General features: G+C 37.3%; 1 protein-coding gene across 3 annotated transcripts in view; it reads right to left on the bottom strand.

Annotated features, from left to right (window-relative positions):
- KIF6 (kinesin family member 6) overlaps positions 1–17,237 on the bottom strand; it is a 239,282-nt gene that overhangs the window by 117,513 nt on the left and 104,532 nt on the right. For all 3 annotated transcript variants that reach the window (XM_042444496.1, XM_042444501.1, XM_042444492.1), the window contains one exon: positions 16,501–16,668. In XM_042444496.1, the coding sequence (XP_042300430.1) occupies positions 16,501–16,668 (168 nt within the window). The remainder of the gene's footprint in view (positions 1–16,500; positions 16,669–17,237) is intronic.

Below are 17,237 nucleotides of genomic sequence, written 5' to 3'. Positions count from 1 at the left end.
AAGCATGAATGTCTCAGTTTAGTCATTTTGCCTTCTAGGGAGAGCTCAGGATTTGCTCTAAGACCCATGTCTTGCTCTAAGACTGGTCTTTCTAGCAATCCATTGAATCCATAGGACTATCTTCCAGTACCATATTTCAAATGAATTGGGTTACTTTACTTTCAGCTTTCACATGTATACATAGAAAACAGAAATATTATGGCAGGTGCAATCCTGAGTATGTAGTCTATTTAAATTGTTTTTCTTGTTTTAAACTTTAAACTGTGTAAGACTTTTAAATTGATTTTGCTTTTCCGTCACTCCTCTGATATATAAGATAGGTTATAAATATAAATGGAGAAAGAAATCCCAGAGGTCCAAGCAGGGTTCTGTAAAGGAAGAGGCACTAGGGACCACATTGCAAACATATGTTGCCTAATGGAGCTCACAAAGGAATTCCAAAATAAAGTCAGCATGTTATTTATAGACTATAACAAAGCCTTTGACTGCATAGATCATAGATGTCTCATCCACAGGGTCTCCATGGGTAAAGATCAACTCAAGGAAAATTAATAACAACAACAAAATAAATATAAATATGTTGTGACAATGACAATAATAATGGTAAAATCTACTTTCCCTTTGAAGGGTGCAGTTGGATGCAGGTGCTTTTGGCCACAGCACTCATCTAATTTCAATCATCTCACAAGAATCTTTCTTCCATGTGAACGTGAACAAATTTTACAGTTTCACCAGAACAGGTTTCCAAGGGCTCCTGCTCAGAACTCTAGAGTCTAAAATATGATAGACCTTTAAATATCATGTTCCAGAACAAGTAAAATTTCTGCCAGGGCTATTTTAGTGAACACTTTGGTAAATGTCCACTTTAAAAGCATTTTAATAAACTTCTCCATACAAGAACAAAGTTTCTATTGGTGAACCCAAAACAAAAGGTTTCTCTACAATATATTATAATTTGCAAATAAAATATAATTATTCTCAAACACCTGCATCTTTTCTGATACCTTTTAAATTGGCAAATTCTGAGAAGATAAAAAGGTATGATGCATTTTGGAAAGTATTTGTCACAGTATCCTATTTCACCATGCAGTATTCATCAACAGAACCTACAGCTGTACTGCTTAAAGACAAAAGGATGTTTTCCTGGGAAGCTCTGACATTACTCTCCAATATTTCTGTATTTCAAGTAGTATTTATATCCCCAAAAGGAAATCAGGATATTCCACTTCTGCTTTTGTCAGTTTGTAATGACAGTTACTTTTGCATCCGGCATCTTTTTCACCCAAAAGCTTTTACTGCTGGAGAGATAGCCTTAAATATGGTTCACTCCAACAGCACAATATCTGATCCCCTACACCATTTTGCAATGAACTGACCTTCAAAAGAGGAATCATTTTTGTTTCCTCCTCCCCTTCCATAAGAACCCATAATTACGCATGAGGAGGCTTCAAAAATATTAAACACTACAAAACAATATAATAATCCAGCCATATTTTAGGGGAAAGTGCTAGACTTTTTAATTCCATTTTCTTTTCAAAATTGAAAACTCTATCTTTCCTTAGAAATCAGTGCTTATGAATATTATAATTATTGTTAAAAATAATTTTCTTCTATACAGCAAATATCACCAGGATTCCTACTAGATGCATTGTACCTTGTTATCAAACATTTTCGTTTCTTAATGCATTCATTAGTCATGGTCAGTTACTTCTACATAATTTTTAAATACCATTTGGCTTTTAAAAAAATTAATTGCCACTGATTTCAGTGATAGGTGTCGTTCATTAAGAAATGAATTTTATTAAGCAATTAAGCAAATCTTTGCATCAGACCATATTAAAAAAGCTCTTAAATTAGTACAAGCATATGATAAAGATGTAGGACAGACACACATATGCCTGTGCATACAGCAATCAGATTAAGGAGGAGATCACTTCAGGACGCAGTGTTCTTGTTATGTGCAACACAGCACAAAATAAGGCAGCAAATTCACTACCAAAATAATTACTTAAGTGTAAGACATGTTTATACTATAAATTTAGTATTTTAAGGGGTATTGCTTCCTCAAAGGAACTCAATTTTGCCCATTTGGTGAGGATGTTGATACCATATATACTGCTGTATAAGTTGAAATCATGTATAATTTGAGGCCAAATGTCATAGACAGTACTTAGGGGCATGTAGCAAGGTACAGAGGGTAAAAAGAAAGTGGGGTTTAAATCCAATTTGTCCAACAAAGTAAACAGAAAAAAATTCAGAGCTTGATGGGGTTGAGAGGATAGATATCTTCCACCCTACAGCCCACCAATGTGTCTCTCCTGAAGAGGAAATCTAGGCTGCCTCCATCAAAGGCAATCCAGGCTATGCAGTGAGGGCAAAGAGCACATGGATGGAAAGACAGACTGCATTTGGTGTGGCCTGGTGAGTACCTCCTCTCCTCCTCATGAGGAGCCTTTCTATTCTGGGGTGTGGACTGGACACAGATGTGCCATTTCACAGACCTAGGAACCAACCTTGTCCCAAAGGCTCAGGCCTTGGATAGTACAATGGCTGGAGAATGGCTTTGAACATGTGCAGAATGCTCCCTGGTCTCTTTTCCTCACCTTCTTCCCAGCTTACCCTCTCTACAATTGCTTTTCCAGTTTATTGCTTCTGGAGCTCAGCAGAGGTGGAGGCATGGGAAACAGCAGCGGCAATTCAAATAATTGGCACTTTCAGCATTGGATTAAAACAACTTTCTTCCTACCTTCGTTCTGGCCAGCTCACCACCTCAGGCTACTTGCCTGCCACTCACCCTCATTCAAGAAGTTGAATAATTTTCAATTGGTAAAGGGATCAGGCAAGACTCCAGTTTATTACCCTATCTGTTTAACTTGAATGCAGAAAATATCATATGTAAATCAGGATTAGATCTACAAGAAGAAGATTGGAGGAAAGAACAACAATAATTTAAGATATGCAGATGACACCATGCTACTAACAGAAAATAACAAAGACTTGGAACAATTACTGAAGAAAGTCAAGGAAGAAAGGGCAAAGGGAGCTTTACTGTTGAACATTAAGAAAACAAAAATAAGGGCCACAGGTGATAACATAACTTTAAAGTTGATGATGAAGACATTAAAATAGTTCAAGATTTTTTTATACCTCAATTATTAATCAGAATGGAGACTACAGTAAAAAAGGGTGCTAGACCAAAGAAAGGTAAGATTCCTCCATATGAAACAAAACAAAATGATATTGCATTATGATATACTGAACATTTTATATCTTATACCCAGTTACGATGTACTTCCAGAGGTTAAACTGGCAGTGTTACATGAATGGGGTGGGGATATAATGCCTATTTCACTAACCCTAGTATTTACCTTTTTTTTTTACTAGTTATGAATTAATGAACTAACATATTATACTTTGATGTACAGTGCACCCTTCCCTTATGCGGGGGATCCGTTCCAGACTCCCCCACATAAGGGAAAAAATGTGTATGCTCAAGCCGCATTAGAAGTAATGGGGCTCATGCATGTGGCACACCCGATTACTTCTTCCTGGTGTGCTGAGGCTTCTTCTGGCGCAGGCTTCCAGCATATGCTGGAAGGTGCATAAGCCACGCCAGCGTACAATGCGGGCGCACTGTAGTTTGCAAAATTCATGTGGTCCTATTTCCACCCTGGAAGCAAAAGCTAGGAGAAAAAGAGCTTAGAGCTATTATAAGACTTTAGTCATACAGGACAGAATCAGAAAGAAATGGGGATATAAAGGTCTATGATGCAGACATTTTGTTTTCTTTTGGCCGATACTACTGATGTCAAAACTGTTCTGTAAATATATGCATAATTTACACTGAGGTAGCATAATAAACTAGCTTAAGCAACTTCATAATTTCTGGTGTTGAGTCCAGCACAACTGAACATTACCCACTATGTTCCTGTCAGGCACTTTATCTAACTGTGGAGTGCAAATGAAAGCCTTTTGCTGTCTCACTCAAGACTCAGCATGATTGGTCAAGTTGTAGGGTAGCATGAGACCCAGAAGAAGAGTAACTATACTAACTACTAAAGATAAGCCTTTAGTGAGAAAGAGTCTAGAAAAATTATCTCTGTAGGATTCAAATAAGCATGCAATTGCAGTGGCAGTTTGCAATACAGTAGGGAAAACAATTATTTCTTGTGCTCACTGAACACAAAAAAAATCCTCACACTCTTCTATGAGCAGATCAATTTCTGCTAATTAATTAATAGGCAATCTTTGGACCTAACACAGAAACTGCATAAAAAGGATCCCACTGTTCAAATTATTTTTTTCCAAGGCAAAGTTGTGACTATTTCATTCATTAAAAAAAAAAGGGGGGGTGAGTAACAACAGAAGCAGAATGAATAAAGGAAAAAATAAGTTCAAAAAATAAAAAATAGCCCAAATCAAAAATTGATAAAGATAGGTGGTGTATTTTTAGATTTTTATGGATGATGGAGATTGCTATTGCGTGTTTTGACCAACCATGTCTTTATATTTATTTCTGATACCACTGTGTTCTGCAATTTGAAAATCAATTTTTTCTTGTTTTTCCTACTTGCTTGATTCTAGAACAGCATATTCAAAAACATCTGGAGAACTGTCTTTAGTGTTTTAGATGCTTCAATTCAGAAGGTTTTTAGACCATCAAATGAGCCCTATGAGTTCATTCTATTTTCCTTATTTGCTCAAATTCTCTTTTCTATGAGTCAGTTGGAAACAGATAAGAAAGATAATGAAGATTATTAACCAAATGGGAACGAAAACAGTAGGTATTAAATCTATAACAGATCTTTCTATTTTGTGCCAAAGTTAGGATTCACTGGAAACAAAAGATTTTTCTTCAATCAGCTTTTACTTGCTTGTCACATATACTGTATTAAGGCATTTTATATGTAATATTATTATTATTATTATTTTGCATGTTTACCTGTACATTTTGCACATATAGCCTATAGCTTGCTAGTTTGTTGTTCTTAACTGTCTTCGGGTCGATCTCAACTCACAGCAACCCTGTGGATGAGACATCTCCAACACTCTCTATCCTCTACCTAGGCCCTGTAAATTCATACTCATTACCTCCTTAATAGAGTCCATCCATCTAACATGCAGTCTTCCTCTCACTCTGCATCCCTCCACCTTTCCTAGTATTATTGTGTTTTTTTCCAATGACCAAAGTACAACAACCTCAACTGGATCATCTTGGCTTCCAGAGAGATTTCAGGATTGATTTGTTCTAGGACTCATTTGTTTGTCTTTTTGGCTGTCCACGGTATCATCATCATTCTTCTCCAGCATCACATTTCAAATGAATTGATTTTACTCTTATCCATTTTCCTCATTAACCAGCTCTTGCAACTGTATAATAAAGAATACAATGTCTCATATGAGTCTAACTTTCATGCTCAATTATATATTTTTACATTTTAAGATCTTTTCTAGTTCTTTCATAGCTGCCCACCAAATTCCCTGTCTTCTTCTATTGTCTTGAATGCAGTCCCCATTCTGATTAATGTTTGATCCAAAGTATGAGGACTCTTTTACTGTTTCTATTTCCTCACTGTTTAGGTTGAATTTGTATAGATCTTTTGTGGTCATTATTTTTGTTTTCTTTATGTTCAGCAGTAAGCCTGCCTTTACACTTTCTTCTTTGATCTTCCTTAGTAGTTGTTCCAATTCTGTGATGCTTTCTCCTAGCAGTATGGCATTACCTGCATATTTTAGACTGTTGATATTCCTTTCTCCTATCTACACTCCTCCTTCTTCTTTGTCCAAGTCTGCTCTTAATAGGATGTTTTCTGCGTACAAGTTGAAAAGATAAAGTGAAAAGATAAAGGCTTGCCTGACTTCTTTGCCAATTGAGAACCCTTCTGTTTCTCCATATTCTGATCTAACAGTAGCCTCTTGCCCTAAGTACAGATTTCTCATCAGGATTATCAGATGAGTTGACACCTCCATATATTTAAGAGCAATCTATAGTTTTTCATGTTCTATGCAGTCAAAGGCTTTGCTATAATCTACAAAACACATTTTCTTTTGGAATTCCTTGGCGGGCTCCATCAGCCATTGTATGTTTGTAATGTGAGCCGTAGTGGCTCTTCCTTTCTTGAACCTCACCTGCACCTCTAGGATTTCTGTCCATATATGGTTTGAGTGTTCTGGAATTTTGAGCATAATTTTGCTTGCATGGGAGACGAATGCTATGGCCCTATAGTTGCTGCAGTCTTTTGTGGATGTGGATGTATATTGATTGTTTCCAATCTGTTAGCCACTATTTTGTTTTCCATATTTGTTGGTATAGAGAGACTAGAAACAAAAGATGCTTTTATCTCTCCAGGATCTATCCAAGAGAGAATGGGCAATAAAATGCCAAATGAGGTTCAGTATAAGGAAATTCACATGTACAGTGATGGGTTCTGAGTTGGAAACAAGTGATCAAGAGATTTGTTAAATAGCTTGATGAAAATGCCAGCCCAGTGTACAGTTTCTGTACAAATTGCAAACTCTATGTCAGCAATAATCAGAAAAGTGTTTGAAAATGAAATTGCTAATATCATACTCCACTTACAGAAAGCCATAATGCAACCAGATCTGGAATGCTGTGTATATTTCTAGTCACTGCAATAAAAAAAAGGATCACAGAATCATAGGGTTGGAAAAGGCCACAAGGGCCATCCAGTCCAACCCTCTGCATACCAAGCATACAATCAAAGCACTCCCAACAGATTGCCATCCAGCCTCTATTATAAAAACTCCAAAGAAGGAGACTCCATTACACTGAGACAGCATATTCCACTGTCAAACAACTCTTACCATCAGGAAGCTCTTCTTAATATTTAGGTAGAATATCTTTTCCTGTAATGTATTGTTCAGTGCCATGGTTTCTGGAGCAGCAGGGAAAAAAAGCTTTCTCCATCCTCAGTATAACATTCTTTTAGATACAGTGGGTCTTGTTATCTGCTAGGGTTTGCTTCCAGGACCACTGCCCCACCCCCCCATGGATACCAGAATTTGTGGCTGCTCAAGTCCCATTAAATACTATGGCATAGCAAAATGGTGTCCCTTATATAAAATAGAAAATCAAGGTTTGCTAGTTGGTATTATACTTTAAAAAAAATTCTAACCATGTATGCTTGAATTGGTGGATAAAAAATGTGTGGCTAAGGAGGACTGACTGTATTTAAACGTTACTATCATGTCACCTCTTAACCATCTATTCTCCAGGCTAAACATACCCAGCTTCCTAACCTGTTCCTCATAGGGCATAGTTTCTATACTTTTCACCATTTTGTTTGCCCTTCTCTGGACAAACTCCAGCTTGTCAACATCCTTCTTGAATTGTCATGCCCAGAGCTGTACATTGTATTCCAGCTGAAGTCTGACCAAAGCAGAATAGAGTGGCACAATAACTTCCTTTAATGTTCACATTATACTCCTATTGATGCAACCTAGAACTGCATTGGCTTTTTTAGCTGCTGCATCATAGCTAACTGTTGATTCATATTCAGCTCTGCTAAGACTCCTAGATCCATTTCACATGTACTGTTGTCTAGGAAGGTGTCATCCATTCTCTATCTGTGCATTTCATTTTTACTGCCTAGAAGTAGTGCCTTACAATTCTCCCTGTTGAAATTCATTTTGCTAGTTTTGGCCCAGCTTTGTAATCTGTTAAGATCATTTTGAATTCTGATCCTGTCTTCTGAGATATTAGCTCCCTCTTCAAATTTGGCATAATCTGCAAATTTGATAAGCATGCCCTCTGTTCCATCATCCAAGTTCAAGGATATTGCAGAATTGTAAGGGGAGCAGAAGATAACAATCATAATGACCAAGGGACTGGAAAAGCTCCTCTACAAGGAATATTTACAGTGTTTGGGGCTATTTAGCTTAGAAAAAAAAAGTAAACGGAGATGTGATAGAGCCTCAGGGAGAAGCATTTCTCTCTCTCTTACTATACTAGAACACAGGATTATTCACTGAAGCTAAATGGTGCAAGACTCAGGAGAGATATATGGAAGCACTTCTTCAGAGAGTATTAAACTGTGGAATTCAGTCCCACAAGAATCACAGTCGGTCCTCCATATCCACAGATTCTACATCCATGGCTTGAAAATATTCCAGGGAGAAAAATTCCAAAAAGCAAATTCCATAAAGGAAATATTGCCATTTTATATAAGGGACATCATTTACTACACCATTGCATATAATGCAACTTGAACATCCATGGATTTTGGTTTCCACAGGGGGTCCAGGAACCAAACCCCAGTGAATTGCAAGGGTCTACTGTATGATGGTAACCAATTAGAATAGCTTTTAAAAGGACAACTAAAATGGAAAAGGGTCTGGAAACCATGTCCTATGAGGAATGACTTAGGGAGCTGGGGATGTTTAGTCTGGAGAAGAGAAGGTTAAGAGGTGATATGATAGCCCTGTTTAAGTATCTGAAGGGATGTCATATTGAGGAGGGAGCTAACTTGTTTTCTGCTGCTCCAGAGACTAGGACCCAGAGCAATGGATGCAAGCTACAAGAAAAGAGATTCTACCTCAACATTAGGAGGAACCTCATGACAGTAAGGGCTGTTTGACAGTGGAACACACTCCCTTGGAGTGTAGTGGAGTCTCCTTCCTTAGAGGTTTTTAAACAGAAGCTGGATGGCCATCTGTCAGGGATGCTTTGATTGAGAGTTCCTGCATGACAGGGGATTAGACTGGATGGCCCTTGAGGTCTCTTCCAACTCTATGATTCTATGATTCTGAAAGGAGCTGAATAAATTCATGAATAACAGTGACATCATTGGCTACTAATCAAAACTGCTGTAAGTTTCCTCCAGTATCTGATGTTTTATGACTCTTTATATCTGTTAGTAAGAAATATGACAAGGTAGCTGCAGCTGCTCTCATGTCCTATTGGCAGGATCTCTACAGGGAACTAACTGGCTACTGTGAGAACAGAATTCTCGACCACAAAGGCCTTTTATCTGAGTGAAGCATGGCTTTTATGTTCTTAAACTCTTAAAGCAAATATTTTTGAAAAATCAAAAACAATTCAATACTATAGTGGTTTGGTTTCATAAAATACATGAAACTACAGTTAGATTGGTGTAAAAGGGGGGTAAAAATAAATTTCAAATGGAAGAAAAATTACATGAAATGCATGGCTTGAGATAGTTTTGGCCTAAGTTATACCCTAAATTCTTATACAGTAAATATTTCATCATAATACTCGAGTCATGATAAGTTTCAGTAAGATTTTCAAAGTGATAGTTATGTCAAAGCTGATTTTGTAGTCCTTGTCCACTCCAGATTCTGCCAACTGCCCTTTGTCTACCTTTCCAAAATGTGAATTTCCATTCCTGGAAGCTTCTAGGAGCAAGAGTTCAGTGTTTAAATTGGTTACATGGCCCCTTTGTACTATTTGACATGAAAAGGCACATTTTTCAAAATCAAAAGTAAATTTCCAACCACTATAGCTTGTGGGGGACAAGGGCCTGGCAGTTTGTGCACCTGCAAGAAGTGTCAGGCCAGAAAACCGATCCCTAAATTATTCCATCGGGAATCCAAAGGACAGTGTCCAAGCCTCCTGTGCTGCTGGACATTCAAGACATACTGTCACTGGGAACGAGATACCAATGTACGGTCATACTCATGATATCACCATTATGCTATGCAAGTGCAATCCTACCACCCTGCAAAATGCTGCTAGTCCTCTTAGCCAATATGGAAGGCAGTAAAAGCTAGGGATGTGGAAAATACTCAGTTACTGTATATGTTCATCCTATATGCAAAAAGGGTGAAATGACAAGCAAGACATGTTGCCAAGGATATGAAAACCAACAAGATTCTTCACACTTTGGAACATCATTTGTGAAAACTGATTTGCACAAAAATGCATTGGTTTTTCTGAGCAGAAAATGTGTTTGGAGGAGAACACGTATTTTGTGCACAACAACAATATTTCAGTGCAGGAGACAATGTGTTTTGTGCAAAATGTTGCTTTTCTTCACAGGAAACACATTTTCCCTACAAATAATTTCTGCTGTACTAGAATCATTGCATTTGGTCCAATTGCTTAAGTCTCAGTGACTTGCGTAAATTGTGCAAATACACACTGTCTCATGTGCAAAAAGTACTGATGTATTATTATTATTATTATTATAAGTATTGTTACTTTTATTGCCTAGAAAGCATGTATTCTCCCCTCAAAAATGTTTTATGCATCCATGCTTCTGCTTGAATAAATGCCCAGCGGGAGAAGAGAGATTTTTTAAAAATGAACAGAAATCCCCATGTTCTCACTAAGCAGGGGGGAAATTGTATAAATGATTTGTTTACATATGGAGGAATGAAGTAAATGATTTACTTATCTAGTAAGAGCATGTTAGAGAAAGACCAGAGTTTGGTCAGCATCCTAGCTCTCCCAAATCACCATCCACCTCAATATGACTTTATTTAAGCAAAAGAAGTTGGCTCCAGATAAAGCATTCACCATGATGTTGTAGATTTTTATTTTTAAAAGGTTGTTGTGTTTACTAGAGAAAGTAAGTAAATTATGAGTTTATGTATAGTGAGTGGTCTGTTGGGAGGGGGTAAGAGTATGGTGACTGGCTGAATGCTTGGATGGGATTTAAAAAGGCAGGTGTGTAGGAGCGAGGAGTATGAGTCTGTCAATGTTACAGTTAGGCAGGGGAGAGACAGGGATATTGTTAGATTCAGAACAGTTAGTTTCAGCTAGGATTATGACAAGATGGGAAAAGAGTTGAGTCAGGATTTAAATGTGTTAAATAAGTAATCTTTAACTGTATATTATACCTCTGTTTAATACATTATTTTTGTATTATATATCTGTGCCTCTGGAAATATTGTTGTTGTTGTGTGCCTTCAAGTTATTTCTGAATTATGATGATGCTAAGGAGAAACAAACAGGGGTTTTCTTGGCAAGTTTCTTCAGAGGAGGTTTGCCACTACCATCTTCTAAAGCTGAGAGAGTGTGACTTGGCCAAGGGCACCCAGCAGGTTTAGATGGCTGAACTGGGATTTGAACCATTCTCCAGAATCCTAGTCCAACACTCAAACCATTACACTACACTGGTCTCCTGGGAATGTTACAATATTACTGTTGGTTGAGTTCAAACTCATAGCCTATGTGGTGGCAGCAGTGGTTTGAGGGTGGTGGTATATAGCTATGAGATTATAAGAAGAAAGGGTGTCACAGAGGAACTGCAAAGACATGTAGAAGGTCACAACACAAGTGGTGTTTGCAGCACTGGGACAAGCAGAGATCCTCACAGTTGGTGCCGTGATGATGGAATAAGCAGACAGTCATAGTAAAATAATTGGAGAGCCGAGAGAGAGAGGGTGCAAATTCGCCACTTCCATTCACCTTCAGCTCCTCAGCCATGACACAACACAGGATTCCAGCTAATTATGCAATAACACCGTTCTAACAACAGTATATAAATCCACTAGAAGACTAGCATAACAAAACAGCTATCACAGAACTATACTGAGCAGCCTCACATCAAGTGAACTTAGATTATGCAAAGGTTATCTTTGGTAAAATGGTAGTATGTGCTACAAAAGAGGGTTCTGAAAAAAGAAGCTGGCTTCAGAATATAGATGGAATGTTAATGCACCTCATAAATTTATAGGCACTATGCCTCAGAATTCCTGGAAAACATCATTCCCATTAATTTAAATGGGTCAGTAAAGTATATCACAGCTGTAACTTATTTTTACAAAGTTGAATATATAAATAGCAACTGTGAATAAGCCAGTGAAGTCACTGAACTATCATAGTACTATTGGTCACCCCTCTCCCTCAAGAAAACTGGGTATTCTGTAGTACAGTGGTACCCCGGGATACGAAAGCACCGCGTTACGAAATTTCTGGGATACGAAAAAATTCTATAGGAAAAAACTGTTCCGGGTTACGTTTTTTTTTTTCGGCTTACGAAAAAATTTTTTGGTGCTTTTCGGCGCTTTTTCGCACGAAATCGCGGCTTCCAGCGCTAGCGCCTATGGCTTTTTTGGGTTGCGAAAGATTTCGGGTTACGAAGGGCGCCGCGGAACGGATTATTTTCGTAACCCGGGGTACCACTGTATAAGCCAACACATTTTCACTCAGAGGTAAACCCTAGAGAATTCAGATAGACTTACTTCTGGTTAAAGTGTTGTACAATTGAATCTTAGTGTAATTGTTTTCAGATTCTAGATATGCAATGAGATAACCAAATGTATGTTATCCAATGTACATTTGCAATATGATCCCTAGTGCATCTTCCTTTCCTGGACCCAGCCCAGACATTTGACATTTCTTGCTCCATATATATGGTAAACTTCTTTGATGAAGATTTTTGAGCATCACTTTGCTTGTGTGGGAAATTAATGCAATGATCCTATGGTCACCGCAATCTCTGGTGCCGCCTTTCACATGGGGATTGGAATATATATCAAATGTTTCCAGTCTGTGTACCAATGTTTTATTTTCCATGTTTGTTGACAGATTTTAATCAGTTTTTGCCTCTGTAGCTTGAAGCAGCTCTATTGGTATGCCATCTGTTCCTGGTGACTTATTTCTCCCAAGTGTTATGAGTGCAGCTTTCACTTCACTTTCTAGAATTGGAAGTTCAAATACAGTATGGTACTTCCTTAAATTACTCTGTCACCCTTTCATCTCTTTTATATAGTTCTTCCACATATTGTTTCCATCAGTTTTTTATTTCTACTTGGTCATGTAATGTGTTTCCCTGCTGGTTGTAAAGCATCCCCACTTTTGGTTTCAATTTCCCTGTGATTTCTCAGATCTTATGAAAGTAGTCTCTTCTTTTTGTTTTTGTTGTAACCTTCTATTTTTTTGCCTTGATAGTTATAGCAGTTCTCCTTGTCTCTACGCACAAGTTGTTGCACAGTTGCATTCAGGGTTCTAACTCTATTTCTTTACCTTTTACTTTTCATAGAATCATAGAGTTGGAAGAGACCACAAGGGCCATCCAGGTCAACCCCCTGCCCTGCAGGAATTCTCAATGAAAGCATACCCAACAGATGGCCATCCAGCCCATTTAAAGACCTCTAAGGAAGGAGCTCCGACACCCTTTTGCTTCTCATCTGTGCTTAACTGCTTGAAAAGTTTCATCTATCATCCACTGAGGCTTCTCTTTCTTTGGGGGAACAGACAGTATCTTTCTGCATTCCTCCCTTACAATGTCTCTTGCTTCAATCCAGAATTCCTCTGGCTCCTAGTCAATTAGACTTAATAGTGCAAGTCTAATTAATTTTTTTACATTATTTTAAATTCTAAATTAAAGGATGTGCTTGCGATGAACAAACTTTTGACCTCACAAAATTCAGTCAGTCACTCTACTGCTTCATTTTTTGATCAAAGGCCAAATTTTCTTACAACGATTAATTCTGCTCTGCTTCCTACTTTGGCATTCTAAGCACCTATGATTAACAAGAAGGTATGTTTTGGTATGTGGTCAATTTCCTCCTGGACTTCACCATAGAATCTTTCAATTTCTTCTGCTTTTGCTTCTGTAGTATATGGGGGTGTTTTTTCTGTGTGATGGTTAGTTTAGTGTTCTTCTTAAGTAGGCTTTATTCCAATTTTTGATATTAATAGTTCATGTTCATGGTCTGTGTCACAATCTGCTCCAGGTCTTGTTTTTGCAGAGAGAATGGAACTATACTGGTGTACAGAATATATTATAGTCTATTTGATTTCTACATTGGCTATCAGGTGATGTCCATGTATAAAGTCATTTCTTGGGTTGCTTGAAGAATATGTTTGTGTTGAGCAAACTGCTGGTCTTGCAAAATTTAGTCTTCTTATGGAGTACAGGGCATAATAAAGATGGAATGGAACTCACAATACCTCTTGGTCTTCAAAATCTGCTTGTCCCTACCCTAATTGGTGGGAGATGGAAGGAAGTAGTGGAAGTCATCACATTGTACAGCTGAGATACTGATGACTGAGGCACTGTCATACATACAGTGCAGATGCATGGCTACTGGTTGCCTTTGGAACAAAACTTATTGGCTATTAATATTGCAGTCAGTAAGAGTAAAATAACTGGACTCTGTTCATCTAAATGACAGCACAAAGTAGCATTTTTCTTTACCTCCAGTATGAAAAAAGCTCTCATTGTACAATACACTGGGACCCATCTGAGGCATGACATCCACAGCTTGAGAAGCACATATGTTATATAAAAATAAGCAGACTGAATTATTTAGTGCATTATTGCCTCAATCAAATCATGTGGCACTGGAAGTGGATGTGGAGACACACTTTCCCCTTAGGTTACCACAAAGTCTCTATCCTAGCCTTTTCACTATGTTATCAGCAGCTACTGATAATTAGAAATTTTCTAGTTTCATCACTTGTCCACCCCAACACCATCCCAACATTTTTTCTTTGTCATATATTTTTGTTCATTACATTTTGAATGACTACAACTTACAAGAGGTCCAAAAACATAAGCTGCTCAACTGGTTGTTGTTTTTTTTTTAAAGCATCATTCTAGAACTTTGATTTTGATACTAATTATTTATAAAGTCAAACGTTTATAATTTTTTTATTAGTATTTTAGTTAAAATGTCAAAAATTATTGGGCAGTTATTTTCTTGCCTAATACTTGATGCTTTTTAAAAAATAATGAGTGAATCCTCTATCACAGTCTACATGTCTTGTGTGACTTTACATATAATGAATAATGTAGCAGAGGCATCAAGCAACCCTATTAGTGAACTGCAAAGTTGAGTAATGAGACATCAGTAAGAGCATTCCCTAGTTGGTGTCCCAATTCACAAGAGGACCAATGCAGAAGGATATTGGTCCCATTATACATTGGTCACTTTGCTGGTTCTCCTACATAGTAATGCAGTCAAGGGCCTAATCTTGCTATGAGGCAGCACTCACTGGTTCTCAGGAGCAGCCACAAGTAAATAGCAAGTAGCAAAATGGAGCACCACACTCACAATTTTCCTAGGTAAGATAGCATTGCCTTCTATTAGTAAGGAAGAGCTCTTATTATTTGGGATGCATGTTCCTTTTTAATTTTATCTAGTTCAAAAGAACTGATGGCTTCCAATTATGCAGGCAATATTGAATGTTTTGAAAATAACTGCATAGAATCCTTCTGATAAGTATCACATATTGTCACCATCACAGTATAATACAATATTTAAATTAAATGGAAAATCATTTTAAAATAATGAATGCCTCATGAGGGCATACCAATGGTTTTTAGAAAGAGCAAGTTTTGCAATACAAGGTTATGTATATCTTATTCCAAAGTAGGTACAGCTGCATTCATTGGGTCTTACTGTCAGGCGTGTATAGACTTGCTAATATGTTCTACTTGAGATTTTCTTCTAACTACAATCTAAATAAATCAACATGTACTACAAGACTAAATTGGCGCTTTATAAAAAAAACATGCGGGGCAATATTTTTAAATACAACATCTGCATTACATTTATTTGGCCCAAAGGGTTGTGCTTCTATGGACCACTAAAAATTATAGAGGCACTCAAAACAGGATGCATATCACATACGGTAGTCCTGTGTCTTAAATTTATTCTATCTGGTTATTCTGTTTGGCTAGAAATCGAGCCAGCTGTCTTGTACCATTTATATTTTTAAAAGAAGCAGGAAGCCAATATTTCTCTGTATTTTCTACTACTCTGTGGTCCATATACAGAGGTCGTCTCTGTGAATAAAATGAATCTTTTAAAATAATAATATGTAGAAGAGAAGCAAGTTTGCTTGCATTGCAGATATAACAGTGAAGATTATTTTTGCCTGATTTATATTTACAATGTCTTTGAAATTATGGTAATTGACAAAGAATGTTTGCAAATTTAGTTGTAATATATTTTAATAAGGCATCCATTACTGGACATCCTTTATTTATTAATTGTAGGCACTTTGATACAGAAGATCCTGAAACATCAAGAAAAGTGGCAGTGAGATACCAGTGGAGAGAGCTTAAACATCTGTGTCATGACACCTCCATGTGCCTCCTAAACTATCCTGTCATCCTGAGCTATAGTGCAGTCTTAACTGTGATTCTGGCAAGCTTTAGTATATCTTATCTATCTTGGACAGTTAGATCTCTTGGTGATCCTGCCACTAAATGTCAATAAAAGAAATATTTTATATTTCTTCTTATAGTTACGACTCATCATACAACAAAATCCACAAGTAGTGATACCTTTTTTGGACCAACTCCAAAGCATAAAATACATCTTGAGGCTTTCAAAGATAGTTTCTTGGTTGCATTTTCTACAGATCTTCTATCAATTACTTGTACACTGAGGAGGTTAGGAATATATGAAGTAGACTCAAAGCAGCAGAAATTGTGGTGCAGATTATCTTTCCAACCTTTGTTCTGTTCTGTGTTTATATAAAATCCCTCAAGGGATGCTATGCAGTTTAGTAAACAAAGTCTGAATTAAGTACTTGAGAATACAAATAAATTTACTAACCTGTGGGAAGAAAACTAGATTTGGTTTCCAAAGTGACAGAAACTATTTGTTCATTTTCCATATTTTTCAAAAAACTGGAACTTTCTGAAGCACTGGATGGAGCACTGAGTTGGAGAAGGGCATCCCGAGCTTTCTTTTTTTCTTTTTTTAACATATTTACTAAAATGTCTAAAATTTATGTTAAGGAAAGTTCCTCAAGTTAATTTTTAGTAACTACTACAAACTGTCAACTTAAAAATAATTGCTTGAAATAATTATATATAGAAATGAAAATTATGTATATATGGGTATGTGTATACACAGACAGACACACACACACACACACATATGTGTTTACTTATACCCTTTTTTCAAAGATTTCATAGCATATTCTCAGATCATACTCCATTCAGGCATTTTACTGAGCTAGACCAAATTCTCTTTTTAGTTAGCCATTGAGCTGGCTAATGAAGTCCTGTGTATGTGTCTCAGATCCCACAAATATTCTACACTTATAAAGCATGTGGAGATTATACCATTCTGAATCATATACAGAAATACTAACCCACTCACAGACCTGCTCATGTGCCAAAACCACAGAAATTGCAAATGAGGCACCTGAGGTTAATCTTTGTACCATATAAGCACTAAAACATGAGTTCCCTAACTGTCATCTTTCGGCCTCTGGGGGAGAGAGAAGGCTGGCCCAGCACCATCAGAGGCCAGCCTGAAGACAGAGGCTCCTCCCTCCCTAACTG

This window comes from Sceloporus undulatus, chromosome 1 (assembly GCF_019175285.1).
Source record: "Sceloporus undulatus isolate JIND9_A2432 ecotype Alabama chromosome 1, SceUnd_v1.1, whole genome shotgun sequence".
NCBI classification, from domain to species: domain Eukaryota; kingdom Metazoa; phylum Chordata; class Lepidosauria; order Squamata; family Phrynosomatidae; genus Sceloporus; species Sceloporus undulatus.
This window is presented reverse-complemented; position numbering and strand designations above follow the sequence as displayed.